At 38.0% G+C, this 17,060-nt stretch overlaps 1 protein-coding gene across 2 annotated transcripts in view; it reads left to right on the forward strand.

Annotated features, from left to right (window-relative positions):
* prpf4 (pre-mRNA splicing tri-snRNP complex factor PRPF4) overlaps positions 1–16,487 on the forward strand; it is a gene marked incomplete at its 5' end in the record, with an annotated part of 20,433 nt that extends 3,946 nt beyond the window's left edge. The window contains 12 exon segments of one of the 2 annotated variants that reach the window (XM_014031277.1): positions 413–524; positions 1,034–1,113; positions 4,212–4,305; positions 8,337–8,431; positions 8,509–8,567; positions 8,769–8,892; positions 8,964–9,053; positions 11,160–11,282; positions 15,633–15,740; positions 15,911–16,029; positions 16,145–16,251; positions 16,328–16,487. In XM_014031277.1, coding sequence (XP_013886731.1) covers positions 413–524; positions 1,034–1,113; positions 4,212–4,305; positions 8,337–8,431; positions 8,509–8,567; positions 8,769–8,892; positions 8,964–9,053; positions 11,160–11,282; positions 15,633–15,740; positions 15,911–16,029; positions 16,145–16,251; positions 16,328–16,414 — 1,198 coding nt within the window. 2 annotated transcript variants of the gene reach the window in all.
* Positions 16,488–17,060: the final 573 nt, after the last annotated feature.

A 17,060-nucleotide genomic window follows, 5' to 3' on the forward strand; every position in this document is an offset into this window, starting at 1 on the left:
GTTTATGGTTGAATGCGGGCGTGTAGAGGGTAGAACCTGAGGCGGGACCTTGAGTGCGAACTCTGACATGTGGCTGTGATTTATAAATGAAAGATGTACAGAAACATGCGTACGTACGGTTTTATAAATCTGAATTTTTTTGGCGTACGCCATTTCCGCCTTTTGGCCGTACGTTCACTTTTAGTATGGTTTCCACGCAATCCTTTATAAATGAGACCCCTGGATTGGATTAGAAAAAAGTAATTTGTCACGTTCAGACTGTCAGAAAAAACTCTGACAGATTATGTTTTAATCCCACAGGAATAAAATTAAAAAATGGTATTGATGCAATCTTGATACGAGTAGTAGTACTGATAGAATCTTACCGGCGCCCATCCCTACTAAGATGGCTTTGTTTACTTGTTGTTTTCAGGTTGCGCAGTGTGCTGTCAGTGGTTGGTCCAGATGCGCTGAAGAAGTCCAGGAAAGATGAAGAGAGGGTCAAAAGGTCCCGCGATGAGGTCAGCAGTCATGCAAGTTACTCTGTAGGTCCCTTTAGTACCCCGCAGTAGTGCTGGGCCTGCATGTAGAACTGACTTTTGTACAAAATATTTACTTGTGCACAACACAAGTGTGTTCTTGCTCTTCATCCAAATAGTTTTGTTGGATGAGATGAAACACGGATCTCCACAGTAAGTCCAGCTGTAAAAGAGTCTGAAGACCAACTGCTAATTTTACAGACTTACAAGTGTAAAAGCCAAGCATCAAAATGTGAACTAATAAAAAATCAAAATAATAGAGAGGGAAGTAAAATACAAACACATAAACTTAGTTTATATGATGAGTATGGCATCCAAAGGTTGTATTTATCATGTTTTTCATTGTGGCTGATTTTTCCATTTAGGAACATGAGAGCCTAGTAAAGAAACAAAATAAATTAAATTAAATGCAGCTAATTTTCTCCATAATGTGTGTTAATTAACAAAAGTTAGCTCAGAGTGAAACATCTCACCTACAGAAACAATCTTTGTTTTTTTTTTTTGACCAATCACAGTGCCAGCAGACGTGGTACCATGAAGGCCCCACCTCCCTGAAGGAAGCTCGACTCTGGTTGGCTAGATACTCCCTGCCTCAGTAAGTCCTGAACACTTGGATGTGGCAGGAGCCCCGCCCATCCCGCCCACTGTTAGCATGTGTGACAACATGGAGGAGTGAAAAACAGGGCGTCGGCTCACAGGTGACAGGAAGCAAGCACGACTGCTTCTGTCACAAATTATCTGTAATGTTTACTCTAAATTAATAAATGTATTTCATTTAACAATCATGTCAAACAGCAGATAATTTATAAATAATGATCTAAACCAGATATGAAGTCAGTCAGAAACTTAGATTTTAACTAGTTGAAAAAATATGACTTCAGCGAGTAATAAAGTACATTTAATATTTCTTACTTTCAGAAATAATAAAAATAATAAATATTTACCAGTCAATAGAAAATAAGCTCTGGTTATAGGATGAAACTTGTCTCTATTAGCTAACATCTTCTCAGCAAGTCAGGTTCCTCTTAACAGAAACCTAAAAATACTCATTTATAATATTATTTTACACTCTGTAGGTCTAAATATTAATCAGACATTTATAATATTTTACACTCTGTAGGTCTAAATATTAATCAGAGACATTTATATTATTTTACACTCTGTAGGTCTAAATATTAATCAGAGACATTTATATTATTTTACACTCTGTAGGTCTAAATATTAATCAGAGACATTTATATTATTTTACACTCTGTAGGTCTAAATATTAATCAGACATTTGTAATATTTTACACTCTGTAGGTCTAAATATTAAGACGTTCATATTGTTTTACACTCTGTAGGTCTAAATATTAATCAGATATTTATATTATTTTACACTCTGTAGGTCTAAATATTAATCAGATATTTATAATATTATTTTACACTCTGTAGGTCTAAATATTAATCAGATATTTATAATATTATTTTACACTATATCAACAGTACATGAATCAGGACAAATCAGCTTGTAATATTTAATAAGTATTAAATAGTAGCATGACTCAGCAGTGCTACATTCTGTATAACAATATGCTCCACAAGCTAATATCTGCTAACCACTTCAATAATTAGCGATTACAGCATTTTCATAAGCTTATTTTAAGTTTAAACTCTTACATTATTAGCTTCAGTTCTGCTCAGATCACATCCACATTGATGGAAAAAATATCAAATCTGTTTACTTGTGAAATGAGACATGTTTTTGTGTTCTTTTGGTACATCCAAGTCAAGTCAAATTTTATTTATACAGCACATTTACAACAACCTCAATTGACCAAAGTGCTTCACAGCAATCACATCACATTTAGCTAAGATAAAACAATACACACACGTCCACACATGCACACATGCCCATAAAATTACAATAAAACTGAAATTTGTTAAAAAGATAAAAACACTAATAGAATTGGCCGTAAGATACCAAAAAATAGTAATACAAAGAAAAACCAAAAACGTACTTGATATAAGTTGCAACAATTTCCCAAGAACTCAAATCAAATTAAGTACAAATTTTTCCTTTAACTAGTGTTAAAGGCCAGGGTCAACAGATGTGTCTTCAGTCTGGATTAAACTGACCCAGKGACTGACAGAGCCTAACAGACAAAGGGAGACTGTTACACAGTTTGGGTGCTGCCATAGCCACAGCCACAGCTCTGTCTCCTCTGGTCTTTAACCTGGCTATAGGACGGCCAAAAAAAGGTGGTTGGCTGACTTCAGGGCTCTGGGTGGGGTGTAGAGCTGCACAAGTTCAGTTAAGTAAGATGGGTCCAAATAGTTTAAACATTTAAAAACTATCAATAAAACTTTAAAATATACAGGGAAGGCAACAGGGAGCCAATGAAGGGTGCAGAAAATGGGGCTAATATTTCATGTCTCCTTGCTTTTGTCAACAAWCAGGCTGCAGTGTTTTGCACCCTCTGCAATCGCTGTGGAGAACTCAGGTCCTGCCCTACATACAAAGAATTGCAATAATCTAAGCACAGTTTGATAAATGCATGAATAGCTCTCTCAAAACCAAAGGAAGATACGATTTTATCTTAGCAAGTGTTCTCAACTGGAAGAAACTGGCTTTGATAACGGTGCTAACATGTTTTTCAAATTTAAACCGAGGATCAACCATAACACACCTTTCTTTTTTTTTTTGCATCCTATTGGATAATTACTGCATGAGTGATTACCTTTCAGCTGGCAACTGGTTATTTAACCCTAACTGGTCAATGAGTTGCTTCTCATTTCTTTAACATCCTGTGGTCGTGGAAAACATGTCGGACTGTTTGAGAAGGCTCAAACCATTGGAAAACCAGAAAAAAGGCTTCAGTTTGCTAGAGAGAATAAAGATTGGACTAAGGAGCAATGGAAGGTTATGTGGTCTAATGAGTCTAGACTGACCCTGTTCTAGAGTGATGGGGGCATCAGGGTAAGAAGAGGTGCAGGTGAAATGATGCACCCATCATACCCAGTGTCTACTTACAAGAGGGTCGGGTCTATGATATGGTCTCTAAAGGTGGTCAGGTCTATGATGTGGGTCTCTAAAGGTGGTCAGGTCTACGATGTGGGTCTCTAAAGGTGGTCAGGTCTACGATGTGGGTCTCTAAAGGTGGTCAGCTCTATGATGTAGGTCTCTAAAGGTGGTCAGGTCTACGATGTGGGTCTCTAAAGGTGGTCAGGTCTAGGTTCAGCTCAAAGAATGAGGTCAGCTGACTACCTGAATATACTGAATGAGCAGGTGATTCCATCAATGATTGTTTCTTCTCTGATGACTTCTCTGATTCATGGGTCTCTTATTGTGAAAGAGTGGTTCAGGGAGCATGATACATTATTTCACAAATGGATTGGCTCCACAGAGTCCACTGAGAATCTTTGGGACGTGCTGGAGAAGGTCAGACACTGGATGGAAGTAGACCTGGTGACATGTTTGTTTATGAACATTCCTCTTTGTCGTCTCTTCCTGTTGGACATGAGAACGTCTCAATAAATGTTTAACTCAGCAGCACAAATGTATTTTGCAATATATTCTTATTGTCATATTTTGCATTTGTAGATATTACAACATTTTTACGTCACAGACACAATAAAGTCAGACTTTAGAACTTTCTTTAAAGCTTCTCATTGGCTGTCATTCATATCCGCCTGCTTTGATTGGTCCAACAGGGCCATGAGGCGTCTGGAAGCTGCACGCGCTCAGAAGGATATTCCTGAGGCCACAAAGACGATCCGCCAACAGGAGCTGCACAAAACCCTGAGGGTAAGTGGATACAATGTTTCCATCTCTACACAACACAGTTAACTCAAACCATGTGAGCATCACTGGAGATCAACCAACAGTCCTGTTCATTAAACAGCAACAGGTCTTCAGAAGGTCTGGTTCAGTCCATAGATTTAATAATGTGGAGTTGGTCCAAACACTGAACCCTGAGGAACTTCATGACTAACTCTGGTGTTTGAAGATAATTCACTGTTAATTTTTACACACTGGGATCTACCGGGCCTGTTTTTATCAAACTTCTTAGAATAGAGTTTTAGACAAGTTCTGAGAACTTCTTAAATGTGCTGCTGCTCTCAGACTAAAGTGTAAAACAAATTATCAAAATTCTTAACACTAAGAATCCTTAAATACTAATTCTGTCCGTCCTGCAGCTGCAGCTTCACAGGGACACACACTTAACTCCACCCCTTGACTCCCACCCTTCAGAAAATGAAACTTTTARGGCACAGATATTCAGTTTGTTTACCTCTGAGTAGAGGGAACACAAACATTAAAAGAAGGAGAATAAATTATTTTCACAATGATTGGGGGAAATTATTTTTCTGTATTCAATACTTCCAAATGCGCATTAAAACACGTTGATAGAAACACTGCCCTGCCAGCTTTTATTTTATTTTATTTTTTTAGTTTTTGTTAAAATAAATATCTTACTTTTATAAACTTCTCCGTCCGAACCTGGGTTCATTCCTCCTGCAAAACCTGACAGAATCAAAGTAGTGACATATTTTGTATACCGTTGTATTTTAAACAGAATGATATGATTAACAGAATCAAATGCTTTTGAAAGATCCAGGAAAATAACTTAGTGTTTTCTTTTTTGTCTTTTGCTTTGTATATTAGTCTCCTAAATCCATACTGGTGAGCATATAAAATATTATTTTTGTCCAAATGTTAAATTAATCTTGTCAACAAGTTTTTCTAAAATTTTGGACAAGGCTGGCAACACAGAAATTGGCAGAGGTTTATAGTAAATAAGTAATAATAACAATAATAATAATGCATTAGTTTTATATAGCGCTTTTCGAGACCCTCAAAGACGCTTTACAATTTTCATGCATCATTCATTCACACACTGATGGCAGTAAGCTACATTGTAGCCACAGCTGCCCTGGGGCAGACTGACAGAGGTGGGGCTGCCATGCTGCGCCACCGGCCCCTCTGACCACCATCAGTAGGCAAGGTGGGTGAAGTGTCTTGCCCAAGGACACAACGGCATGTAGGCATGGCGGGGAGTCGAACCTGTGACTTGCGGGTCCCAAAGCCGGCTGCTCTACCACTACACCACAGCCGCCCCAAGGATTTGTAMTTTTGCCAATTATATTTTTTAAACAGCTACTTTTACTTTTTTGCTACATTTTAAAAAGCTAAAAATGATACTTTTACTTCTTTACTTGAAAATGTAACACCTAGTTACTCGTTACTAATGAAATATGTTGAAACTCATGAAAGACGTTTCTGCTCTAAAAAATGAAGTGTTGTATTTACTCAACAAAGTCGTGTCAGCTGGTTCCACTGAGCCTAGTTGAGTACTCAGCCTGGCTTAGTGGAACCAGTTTGGTTCAGTAAATTCAACAGTTTATTTCTTAGAGCATGTGTAAAAGTACTTTTACTTTCCCAATTTTTGTGAGCAGTTTTATTGCTTTTACTTAGTAGTTTTCTCATCAGTGAAATTTATTTTTACAAAAGTCATTTTCTGTTCATGAATTTTTACTTTTACTTTGTAATTTTACTTTCTTTTTTGGTATTTTCCTTACTTATTCTTTTCAAGAACTTTATAGACCTGGAAATTTGTCTATAATTGTTAACAATAGCAGGGTCATCTTTATAAACTGGTGTAATTTTTTCTATTTTAAACTCTACAAGCACAACACCTTGGTCTAAGGAAAGATTAAAAATATAAAGTAATGGTTTGATGATATCGGGGCAGATAGCTTTGAGTATTTTACTGTTAATCATATCATGTCCTGGTGAACAGTCTTTTAAATAAATAAATATTTTTCTACTTTCATCCTCAGAAACAGATGTAAATTTAAAATCCTCAGAAATTGGAGAATTCATAGATTCTGAGGGTCCGAAATGACCTGATGGAATCTTAGTGGCTAATAATGGACCTATGTCAGAAAAAAAGGCAGTAAATCTTTCAGCATTTTGTTGTGAATCTGAGACTATACGTAGAATCGTCAATCTTAAATTCATTTGGTAACTGCTTTTTAGAATTTGTTTTTTAAGGATTGCAATTGATGGTTCTCCACTAGGAAGATGTATTGTTCTTTTGTTCAACTAATTTCACATTGTAATAGTGGCCTTTTGCTTCCCTTATGACACRATTTAGTCTGTTTCTATATTTTTAAACTGTGTTATGACCTGGCTCTTTAAAAGCCACAACACCGCTCCAGGTCACTGCGACTCCACCTCAGCAGGACCTTAAAAGGAAGCAGAGAAAAGGACGCACCTGCCAGCAATAATAGTACTCAGCAGGGGCCGTCACAACTGCAACAGATTAAATGGGGTAGGACAGAGGAGGTATTTTTATATAATCTATTTTTATTTTTCAGTGACTTTATAATAGCTGAAGTTATCCATGGTTTGGACAATTTGTTTTTTTCAAGACACTGACTGTAAAGGAAAACATGACTTACAAACCCGAGTAACATTTTTTTATAAACAGTGAAAACAGTGACTTCTGAGTATCTGTTTGATAGATTTCATTCCATGACAATAATAATAATAATAATAATAATAATAATAATAATAATAATGCATTTTATTTATAAAGTACCTTTCAGGACACCCAAGGACACTAGAATAGAAACAACTGTAGATACATAGACTGATAAGGGTAGTGTGGGAGAAACAGAAATGAGCAGTTAGAACAGTATGAACATGACATAACATGATAACTGACAGTGTGTCTGAAATTTACATTTCTTTCACTGAAAATTTGTCTATATTTAATGTTTTGTAAAGGGGGACATTTTTCACTCATTAAGTGATCAAAAAGATGGGACAGTGATCAGCCACATCAACGCACAGGACACCAGATTCCATAGTTCTGTTATACACATTAGTATTATAATATTGTCTAAATGAGTTGCTGAAGTAGTAGTCACTCTGGTTGGGGACTGTAATTAAAGGATTATAACTATAGGAATACATAGAGTCTGTAAATTCCTGATTAACATATTCCTCTCATTATTTCCAATATTAATGTTAAAGTCACCCATTATATAACAGTTTTTTCTTTCATTGCAAATTATATCCAAAACATTTGAAATATCATTAATTAATGCAGATTGGTCACTGTCCTGGAACTAATACTTTTATGTTTAAGCCAGTAATTCATGACATCCTTTAATGACCTAGGTTTTCATGACATGCTGTTCATCTGCAGACAGAAAACAACAGTCATTCTTAGACATCACTTGTGTTTATCTTTGTGTTTTCCCTTGACCATGTATGAAATCTTGCTAAGATGACATAATGGTGTTAAAGTATATGGCCTCTCAAGAGTGACAGCAGTGGAGTGACAGAGAGAAGCAGAGGCACAGAGACAGGGCAGGTTGTTCTCTGTGTTTCCTGTTGTTGTAATAAAACTCAGCTGATCATCTCACAGAGTACCTTCATTCTTGGACCACGTATTTCTGTCTTAAATAAATATTTCCATAACAGTCACTACTAGGTGAATGTTGTCCCGCGGGTGGAGATTCTTAGCTATAATTTACAGAGTAACTAAAATAAGGTGTGGAAAATAGATTTAGTCATGCAGTTCAAAATAAATAATGAATAAAACACTTCCACATATTAGTGAGCAGAATGTTAGACATGGATGTTTCTTCACTGATTGGACAGAAGTCCAGTGAGGATGTCCACGGGTCAGGAAAGGTTGTTTTTGGATTGATCGTGAGCTTGGTGACAGAGAACCGTYACCAGCAAACAGCTGACCTCTGCTCATTAACTGCAGGTTCTGATGGTTGTTAGCTTCTGAAACATTTCTTCTGGTTATTCTTTAGAACCTGAACAACTTCTGCAGTCAGATCGGGGATGATCGACCAATCAGCTTCTGCCACTTCAGCCCGGACTCTAAAATGCTGGCTACAGCTTCCTGGTAACAAGCCACACCCACTAACAGTGTTTCATATACTGTCATGCATGTTGTGCTAATGCTAACATGCTAACCCACAGGAGCGGTCTGTGTAGACTGTGGTCTGTTCCTGATTGCAACCTGATTCGTACACTCAGAGGTGAGCAGCGCTTCACTCGACCGAGTTCTGTTTGTTGGTTAAACTTGACAGAGCCTGTTGTTTGTTTACTTYCAGTTTTTATTGCCTTTAGTTTTTATTTAATACTTCTTTTTCAGAGGACTAAACATTCAGATTTCACCACAGTGTAAAAATCACTAACTTAAGCTCCGCCCTGTTTCCCTGCTCTCTGATTGGCCAAAGGACACAACACAAACGTTGGCGCCATCGTCTTCCGTCCACAGGCCAGCATTTCTCTTGACCAATCAGATGTCAGCTTGGCTTCGTGTGCTGCTGATGGGACGGTGAAGCTGTGGAACCTGGAGAGGTGAGGTGGTGGTGGTGGTACCTGGGGTGACTGTTGAACTGACACTGATGATGTGTGTCTGCTTACCACAGCGACGAGCCGGTGGCAGACATTGAGGGTCACAGCGATCGAGTGTCTCGGGTTTCCTGGCATCCTTCTGGAAGGTTTCTGGGAACGACTTGGTAAACTGGACCCAGACTAACACTGGTTCTGATTCTTCTGAGTAACCTGATCATTGAAAGTATCAGTTTTACAGTTTCAGTCATGTTTCCATCCACTGATCATGAACAAATAGATAAGATCAAATTTAGTCTTAATGATTTATCTGGACTGTTCTTTTTCCAGGATACAATGATTCTACAACAATGAACTTTGTTTTTTAAATCTAAGTTTGAGTTTATTTTTTACATGGTAAATTTATTATTTGTTTGAAGTAGTTTGATGTCTGGACTTTAACCATTACAGAACGTTAAAGCTAGCCTGGTTTATCCAATCAGAAACCAGTTCTGATGGATGTTTGGGATAATTATTATGTTGAAACACCCAGCTGTGTCTACATTTCAACCATTCAGCTGTGGAACAATTTTAAAGTAGTTGTTACCTGTGTGTTGCTCAAAATATACTGTCTTAGGCTAGACCCCAAAGCTTCTCAAAGTTTGATTCTAGGAGCCCAGTAAGACTGAACACAGGAAAATTGTTGGTTTTTTTTTTGTTATTGTTGTTACCATATATATTATGCAGAACAGACAACAATATATATATCATTTCATTTTTATCATTTCCACACTTGAGAATAGTCGAAGCCCAAGCAGCAGTGTATGCTATGTGCAACACATCCAGTTCAATGACCCAACAGAAAAAAAGTCTAGGGAATTTGAAAGTTGGGGAAGGACTTAGAGTTTATGTTGAGAATTCGTGATCAACAAGTTGCAAAGGAACAATAATTCAAAAGGTGCAGTTGTGAAGCCTCCTACCGGCCCAACCACAGCAGGTGATGTTCAACAGGTGAGTTCTGGGCTGAGTAACTTCAGGCTTTCTTGCCTTCAGTAGCTTCTCCATCAGTACTTGACCTATATGAAAACAGGACCAGTATAAATTCATGTGCACAGTCACTACAAATCATTAATAAATAATGCAAATCATGTTACAATTAAATACATCAAAAATAATTAAAGGAGACCAATTATGGGTCGTAGAAATGTTTATGGTATGTCTGTGGCCTATCCAGACCATCTTCATTCAATTTAATGCACAAAATAATTCTCAGATAATAAAATTTCCCATTTTCTAGTTCTGCCTGCTCTGACTTCTGTTCAGAAGAGCTGTTTATGTTAATGAGCTCTGTTGGTAACGCCCTCCAAAAATCTGTTGACATTAACTCCGCCCTCCAAAGCCAGTGTTTACGTTAGCATGGCTAATAATAGCAGAAGCTCCATTGTACAACCATATGAGACCCAGAGGCAGAGTCGTGGTCCCAGCTTCTTYTTTTTCTCTCCCTCCTCTGCTCTGCGCTCACTCTGCATGCTGTTACCAGAGCAGGGAGCAGCAGCGGTCAAAATACCTCAGAAACTCRAACAAATAGGCTTTAACAAGGCTTTAATAAGATAAACAATAGAGGTTCATGAGAAAATGTGTTCATAATGAATGAAAATAAATAATTAAATTGTGTCCATGCCGGTCTCAAACCCTGGTCTCTCTCTGGTCCAACACTCTACCCATTGCCCTGTTGGAGGCTTGTTGTGAAATGAGCTGTGCAGGAGTTTCACCCGGGGGTTACTAGGTGAGGGGCTGAACGCAGGTTCTGGTGGGTTGTTGTACGGCTTGTGACATCACAAAATGACGGAAGTTTAAAACTTGTCGTTAATACACATTAAAAATACATTTACTTACAGTAAATTTGCCCCTGGTGCATTTTTTTGGTCCTAGGACTGTTTTTTTAAGAAGTACATACCCAAAGTTGAGTAAAAAAACCTTTAAAAAGTGAATTTTGCATAATAGGTCCCCTTTAACATGCCTCCAGCAACCTTTTTCCCAGCACTTCCCTCACATGTCGCGACAGCCAGCCACTTCCAGTTAATATAGCACACCGATAGAAGCAGTGTGTGTACTCTGTAACAGTTTGTATATTCTGCAGCAAAAGATCTATACTCTGTGTTTGGTTGCAATAACCTGTGGGATCTAAGGCCTCACCAGGAGATCCTTCATCAGAGGGGTCAGAGTAACAGTCTGTACTCTGCAGTAACTATCTGTRTACTTTGCAGTGACTGTCTGTGTACTCTTGTGTACAGTTACGATAACTCCTGGCGTCTATGGGACCTGGAGGTTCAGGAGGAGATCCTCCATCAGGAGGGTCACAGTAAAGGAGTTCATGACATCAGCTTCCATCCTGATGGTTCACTAGCTGCCACAGGGTGAGTTTTCTGTTTTTTGCTTGTAGTACTCTGTAGTACTTTAATATTCATACTAGGGCTGCCACAAACGATTATTTTAATAATCGATTAATCACTGATTATTTATTCGATTAGTCGACTAATCAGATCATACTTTAATTGAATATAAAACATAGAGCTCATCACACCAGAATGCAGCTGCTATTATATAACCATGGTTAGAGTTTAGCTATATGCTAACTAAAAATAACAGCTGTGGAAGGTAAGTTCTGCTCTGCAGATATTACACAGGTTTCTCTTTCATTTTCTTAAAATGATCCCACACTTTGAGCTCTGTTGTCAGGTAGCCATGATACCAGAGCCTGTCTGTATAATGTCTTGTGACGTCCACGGCCTACCCCAGTTACCACTACTGTGCATGTGTGTCAAGGACAGAAAGGTAGACGTGGCAGTGGAAGSTGTCAAACCAGTTTGGAGAGGCAAAACAGTAAAAAACAAGAAAACGACTATCGACTAATTAAATTAGTCATCAACTATTTTAATAGTCAATTAATCGTTGACTAATCGACTAATCATGGCAGCCCTAATTCATACACTGTATATTGTTACTGATTTTCTTATTAGTAAAGTTTCATTTTTACTTGAGGCGTCCTTCAGGTGAGTTCAGAACCCAAACTGGGAGCTATAATTTGTTGATAGATTAGTTTTTCAATTTGCCACCATCAGTTCATTACTGGATGATTGGTCAGAAACAGATATGTTCAAGGAGGAGGCAGCAGTGTTTCCATGCATCCAGCTGAGAATGGAACCCACTTGAAACTGTTCAGTTTTTCATTTTTTTCTGTTATTTTTATTTTTGTTCGTCTGTAAACGTCATACTGCAGCCCAATCCGCAAAGAATATGGTTAAGTTATTTACATGGTAGTAACGATGGTCTGAGTGTACGTAGGAGAAAAATAATCAATTATGTCCACATATAGAGGGTGCTATAAAGAAGTCTTTCATAAAAACAGATGAATGTTATTTAGAGCAGTTATTACCAAACATTTTGGTCTCTGGCCCACAAAATAACAGTTGCAGGCACTTTTGTGACCCCAGATATTACTTGTTCTCATTGGCAAACTTTGCTAATAACTCTGTAAAACATGGGATTTAATAACAATATAAATAAACCTAATAACTACAGTACTAATTTTATTCATTTATGATTATATGATTATTATTATGATTATTTWAAAAAATTGCAATAATCATGATGAAAACATCATATAGCAATTTATTTATTTATTTTGGCATTTAAATTAATGTCTACAAATCATCTGGGGGACCCTCACTTGATTTTTTGTGACCCACAAAAGGGTCCCGACCCCAACTTCTTCAATCTTTTCCTGTTAAATAAATAAATCAAATCAAATCAACTTTGGGAACCACTGATTTAGAGGATGGGTGTGTGACATCAGTGTATTTTGGTTCTGAGTTCCAGGGGCATGTGAGAGCAGATGACCTGTTGCTGACAGCACTGATATCCCTACACCTTATAATGAAAACACTTTTTGTCTTTATTTAGGGTTAAATAACAAATAATTGTATATAGGTCAGTGTTTTATTATGGCAAAGAAGTAACTATGAATCTAGTAACTAATAATAGGTTCAGGTCTTGAAGTCGTGTTGGTATTAAAAAGTATTGGGACAGTATTAAAAAGGTGTTAAATTTAACTTTGTAATTTTTGTATATACCCTGTACATCAGGGGTGGGCAATTCTGGTCCTCAAGGGCCACAGCCCTGCATGTTTTACTTTTTTCCCAGCTCCAAAACATCTGATTCAGTCATTTGATTACCACCTCCAAGTTTTGCAGAAGGCTGATAATCACCCATTCATTTAAATCAGGTGTGTTGAAGCAAAGAAACAAGTAAAGCCTGAAACATACTCGCTCCGACACCAACGAGTCGACGTGCGATTACGTGGTTGTTCAGCATTCATTTTCGCAGAGACCTTTCATAGCTCCAGAGACACACAGCTCCGAGATCCTGGGAAACCCCTCCCCCTGCAACATACAGCACTGCATGGAGTTTCCTCCCGCTACAGACGGCAATGTAAAAAAAAAGTCAGACTCGTCACTCACCCGACATTATTTATCTACAATCTGTCCTGGTTAAAGCTCCACAGTTTTTATCAGTCAGATTCCTCCTCGCACAACGTCTGTTTTATCTCCATTCATGATTTTTTTACGGTTTGACTATCTTTATAAAACTCTGCTTCCTGGTAAATGTCAGCTCTGGAAGCAAGTTTTTTTTTAAGTGTCCCTGCGCTTTCAGCACAAACAAACACACGCCCACGAACTTCAGACCAATCACACATTACCGTCGTCACGGGAGGGGGGTCAAAAGTTCTGCCAGCGGGTTATGCCAAAAGGGGCTGCCAAGCCGACGCTGCGAGGCCTGGTGACATAATTTTCATCGTGAAACTGTGACAACCTTTGCCGACGTCGGCAGTTCRGTGGGAGTATGAAGAAGCCTTAAAACATGCAGGACTTTGGCCCTCGATGCCCATCTCTGAACATTGTATTTTGCTATCATTGTGTGAATGAATTATACAACCCCTGGCAAAAAGTATGGAATCAGCAGTGTTGGATGAGCACTCATTCAGACGTTTCATTCTGTAAAACAAACTCAGATCAAAAACATGATACAATAATAAGGTCATTCCAAAGGTCAACTTGTTGTCTTTCAGGAACACTCAAAGAAATGAAGAGAAAACATTGTGGAAGTCAGTGAATGTTACTTTTATTGACCAAGTACAGGGAAAAATATGGAATCACTCAATTCTGAGGAAAAAAAGTATGGAATCAAAAACAGATAAACAAAAGACCATTCAACATACATCACTAGTATTTAGTTGCACCACCTTTGGCTTTTATAACAGCTTGCAGTCTCTGAGGCATGGACTTGATGAGTGACAAACAGTATTCTTCATCAGTTTGGTGCCAACTCTCTTTGATAGAAGTTACCAGATCAGCTTTGCAGGTCGGAGCTTCTTSTGGACCWTTTTTTTTTCARTTTCCACCACAGGTTTTCARTTGGGTTGAGATCTGGTCTATTTGCAGGAATGTCTTTCTCCAAGGAATGCCTTCACTGTTTTTGCCCTATGGCACGATGCATTGTCATCTTGGAAAATGATTTCATCACCTCCAAATATCTGTTCAAGTGAAGGGATGAGAAAACTGTCCAACATGTCAATGTAAACTTGTGCATTGRTAGAAGAATRAMCCACAGTCATCTCCCCAGTGCCTTTGCCTGACATGCAGACCCATATCATCAAGGACTGTGGAAATGTGGTTGTTTTTTTCAGGCAGTCCTCTTCATAAATCTCACTGGAACGGCACCAAACAAAAGTTCAGCATCATCACCTTGTCCAATGCAGATTCTTGACTCATCACTGAAGATAACTTTCATCCAGTCATCCACAGTCCATGGTTGCCTCTCCTTAGCCCATTGCAGTCTTGTTCTTTTTGTTTAGGTGCCAATGATGGTTTTCTTTTAGCTTTCCTGGATTGAAATCACATTTCCTTTAGGTCATTTCTTACAGTTTGGTCACATACATTGGCTCCAGCTTCCTCCCATTTATGCTTCATCTGTTTAGTTGTACTTTTTCAGTTTTCAAGACAAATGGCCTTAAGTTGTTTGTCTTGAAGCTTTGATGTATTTCTTGGTCTACCAGTACACTTGGCTTTAACAACCATTGAGCTATTTGTATTTGGTCCATATCTTGGACACAGCTGACTGAGAACAGCCCACATCTTTAACAACCATATGTGAAGAGTTACCTTCTTCAAGAAGTTTCACAATCCTCTCTTTTGTTTCAAGAGACATTTCTCTTGTTGGAGCCATGGTTCCTGCCACTCCACTTAGTCCAGCAACCCTCCAAGGTGTCATGACTAATCTTATCTTATCTTATCTTATCTTATCTTATCTTATCTTATCTTATCTTATCTTATCAGACTAATGCATTATTTTAAATTCCATAATGACCAAACTCTATGGTACTTTAAAAAGCACAATGTTTATATCACAATGTAATAGTGTAGATTTCTACCAAATTTGTCACAATAAGGTGACTTTTGGGGAATTATTTTTTCCCATTCCAACAATGAAATAACTAATATGTGAAAGAAAAGTTAAAGAGGTGCAAGTATACACTTTCCAAAGAGAAATGATATTCAGTAGTAGCAAGACAGAGTACATACATACAGTATGTGCGTGAGAGGAATGCAGATGGAATCTTTGGATTGATCTGACGAATCACCTGTTTCTTCTGGTTCTGGTCCAATCAGAAATCTAATGTATAATTCTTGTGGTTTTGGTCCAATCAGAGGGCTGGATGCCTTTGGCAGGGTCTGGGATTTGCGAACGGGACGCTGTGTTGTTTTCCTTGAGGGACACTTGAAGGAGATCTACAGCCTACACTTCAGCCCTAACGGGTAAGCCAATCACATGACAAGCAGAAAACCAACCAAAGAGCAGTTCACTCAAACAACTACCAATCAGTTTCTGTCAGCTGAAACTGAAGAATTGAAGATGGTTTTCAGTTACAAACTATGGTACAACATTGAAATGTTTTATTGATCTGTTGTGTTGTTTCTTCTCACAGCCATCACCTGGCAACAGGAAGTGGTGATAACACCTGTAAAGTTTGGGAGCTGCGCAACAGGAAGTGTCTGTACACAGTCCCCGCCCACCAGAACCTGCTGTCAGCTGTCCGTTTTCAACGTAATCATAAACACTTGGTTTAGTGTTGTTTTTTTTTTTATTAAATTTTTTACACCTGWCTTTATAACTCCAAATCTCTTTCTGTGTCCAATCTCATTTTTTCTTTCTTCTACAGCTACTGATGGTCACTTCCTATTGACTGGAGCGTATGACAACACAGCAAAGGTTTGGAGTCACCCGGGCTGGATGCCACTGAAAACTCTTGCTGGGCATGAAGGAAAGGTACAAGGATGCTGCACTCTGATTGGTCTGTGTGAACAGGATGTATGACTAAAAGCACTGATTGGTTCATTTTCAGGTGATGGGAGTGGACGTATCACCTGATGGGAAGCTAATTGCCACCTGCTCCTTTGACCGAACCTTTAAACTCTGGCTGTCAGAGTGATGTTACTAGAGATATCTTTGAAACAACTTTTTTGTTTTATTTTTGCTTTGAATAAAATAATGTTTAAATAGTAGTGATGCGTATTTTTATGATAGTAACATACTTTTACCTTCAAGTCAACAATTCAAGGTGATAATCAGCTTGTTTATAAAAAATTATTCAAATGTATGGTTTGTAAACCTTTAACTTGAGCTTTTATCAGATTTTTGAGATGCAAGAAATTTTTTTATTTCACGTCTCAAAATGTTACTTTCATTTGGAATAAAAGGCTTGTAACCTTTCTATATCTCAAATGGTCTAAGTTTAGTGAGTGAAAAATTATGGAGTCATGAGTGAAAGAGCAACAAGTCACTTAAGTTCATATACTTTCCCAACTTTCTCATTATAGTGATTGCCAAATGTTTTTCAGACATTTGGCATTCATTACAATGGGCCACTTGCAGTGGGGGCGCCAGGGTGGCGCTAGAGGGCGCTATAGCTCCCCCTGGAAAAGTCAAAGCACCTCCATAGCACCCCCAGGAAATATATATAAAAAAATATTTAATCTAATTAATTTTTTAAACACGAAGTTATTGTGGTATTTTCCCTAAAGACAAAAATAAAAAATAATAAACTATTCTAATTTCAGTAAATAAATAAAAAAACA

The sequence above is a fragment of the Austrofundulus limnaeus genome, unplaced genomic scaffold (assembly GCF_001266775.1).
Source record: "Austrofundulus limnaeus strain Quisiro unplaced genomic scaffold, Austrofundulus_limnaeus-1.0 Scaffold1215, whole genome shotgun sequence".
In the NCBI taxonomy this organism is placed as follows: domain Eukaryota; kingdom Metazoa; phylum Chordata; class Actinopteri; order Cyprinodontiformes; family Rivulidae; genus Austrofundulus; species Austrofundulus limnaeus.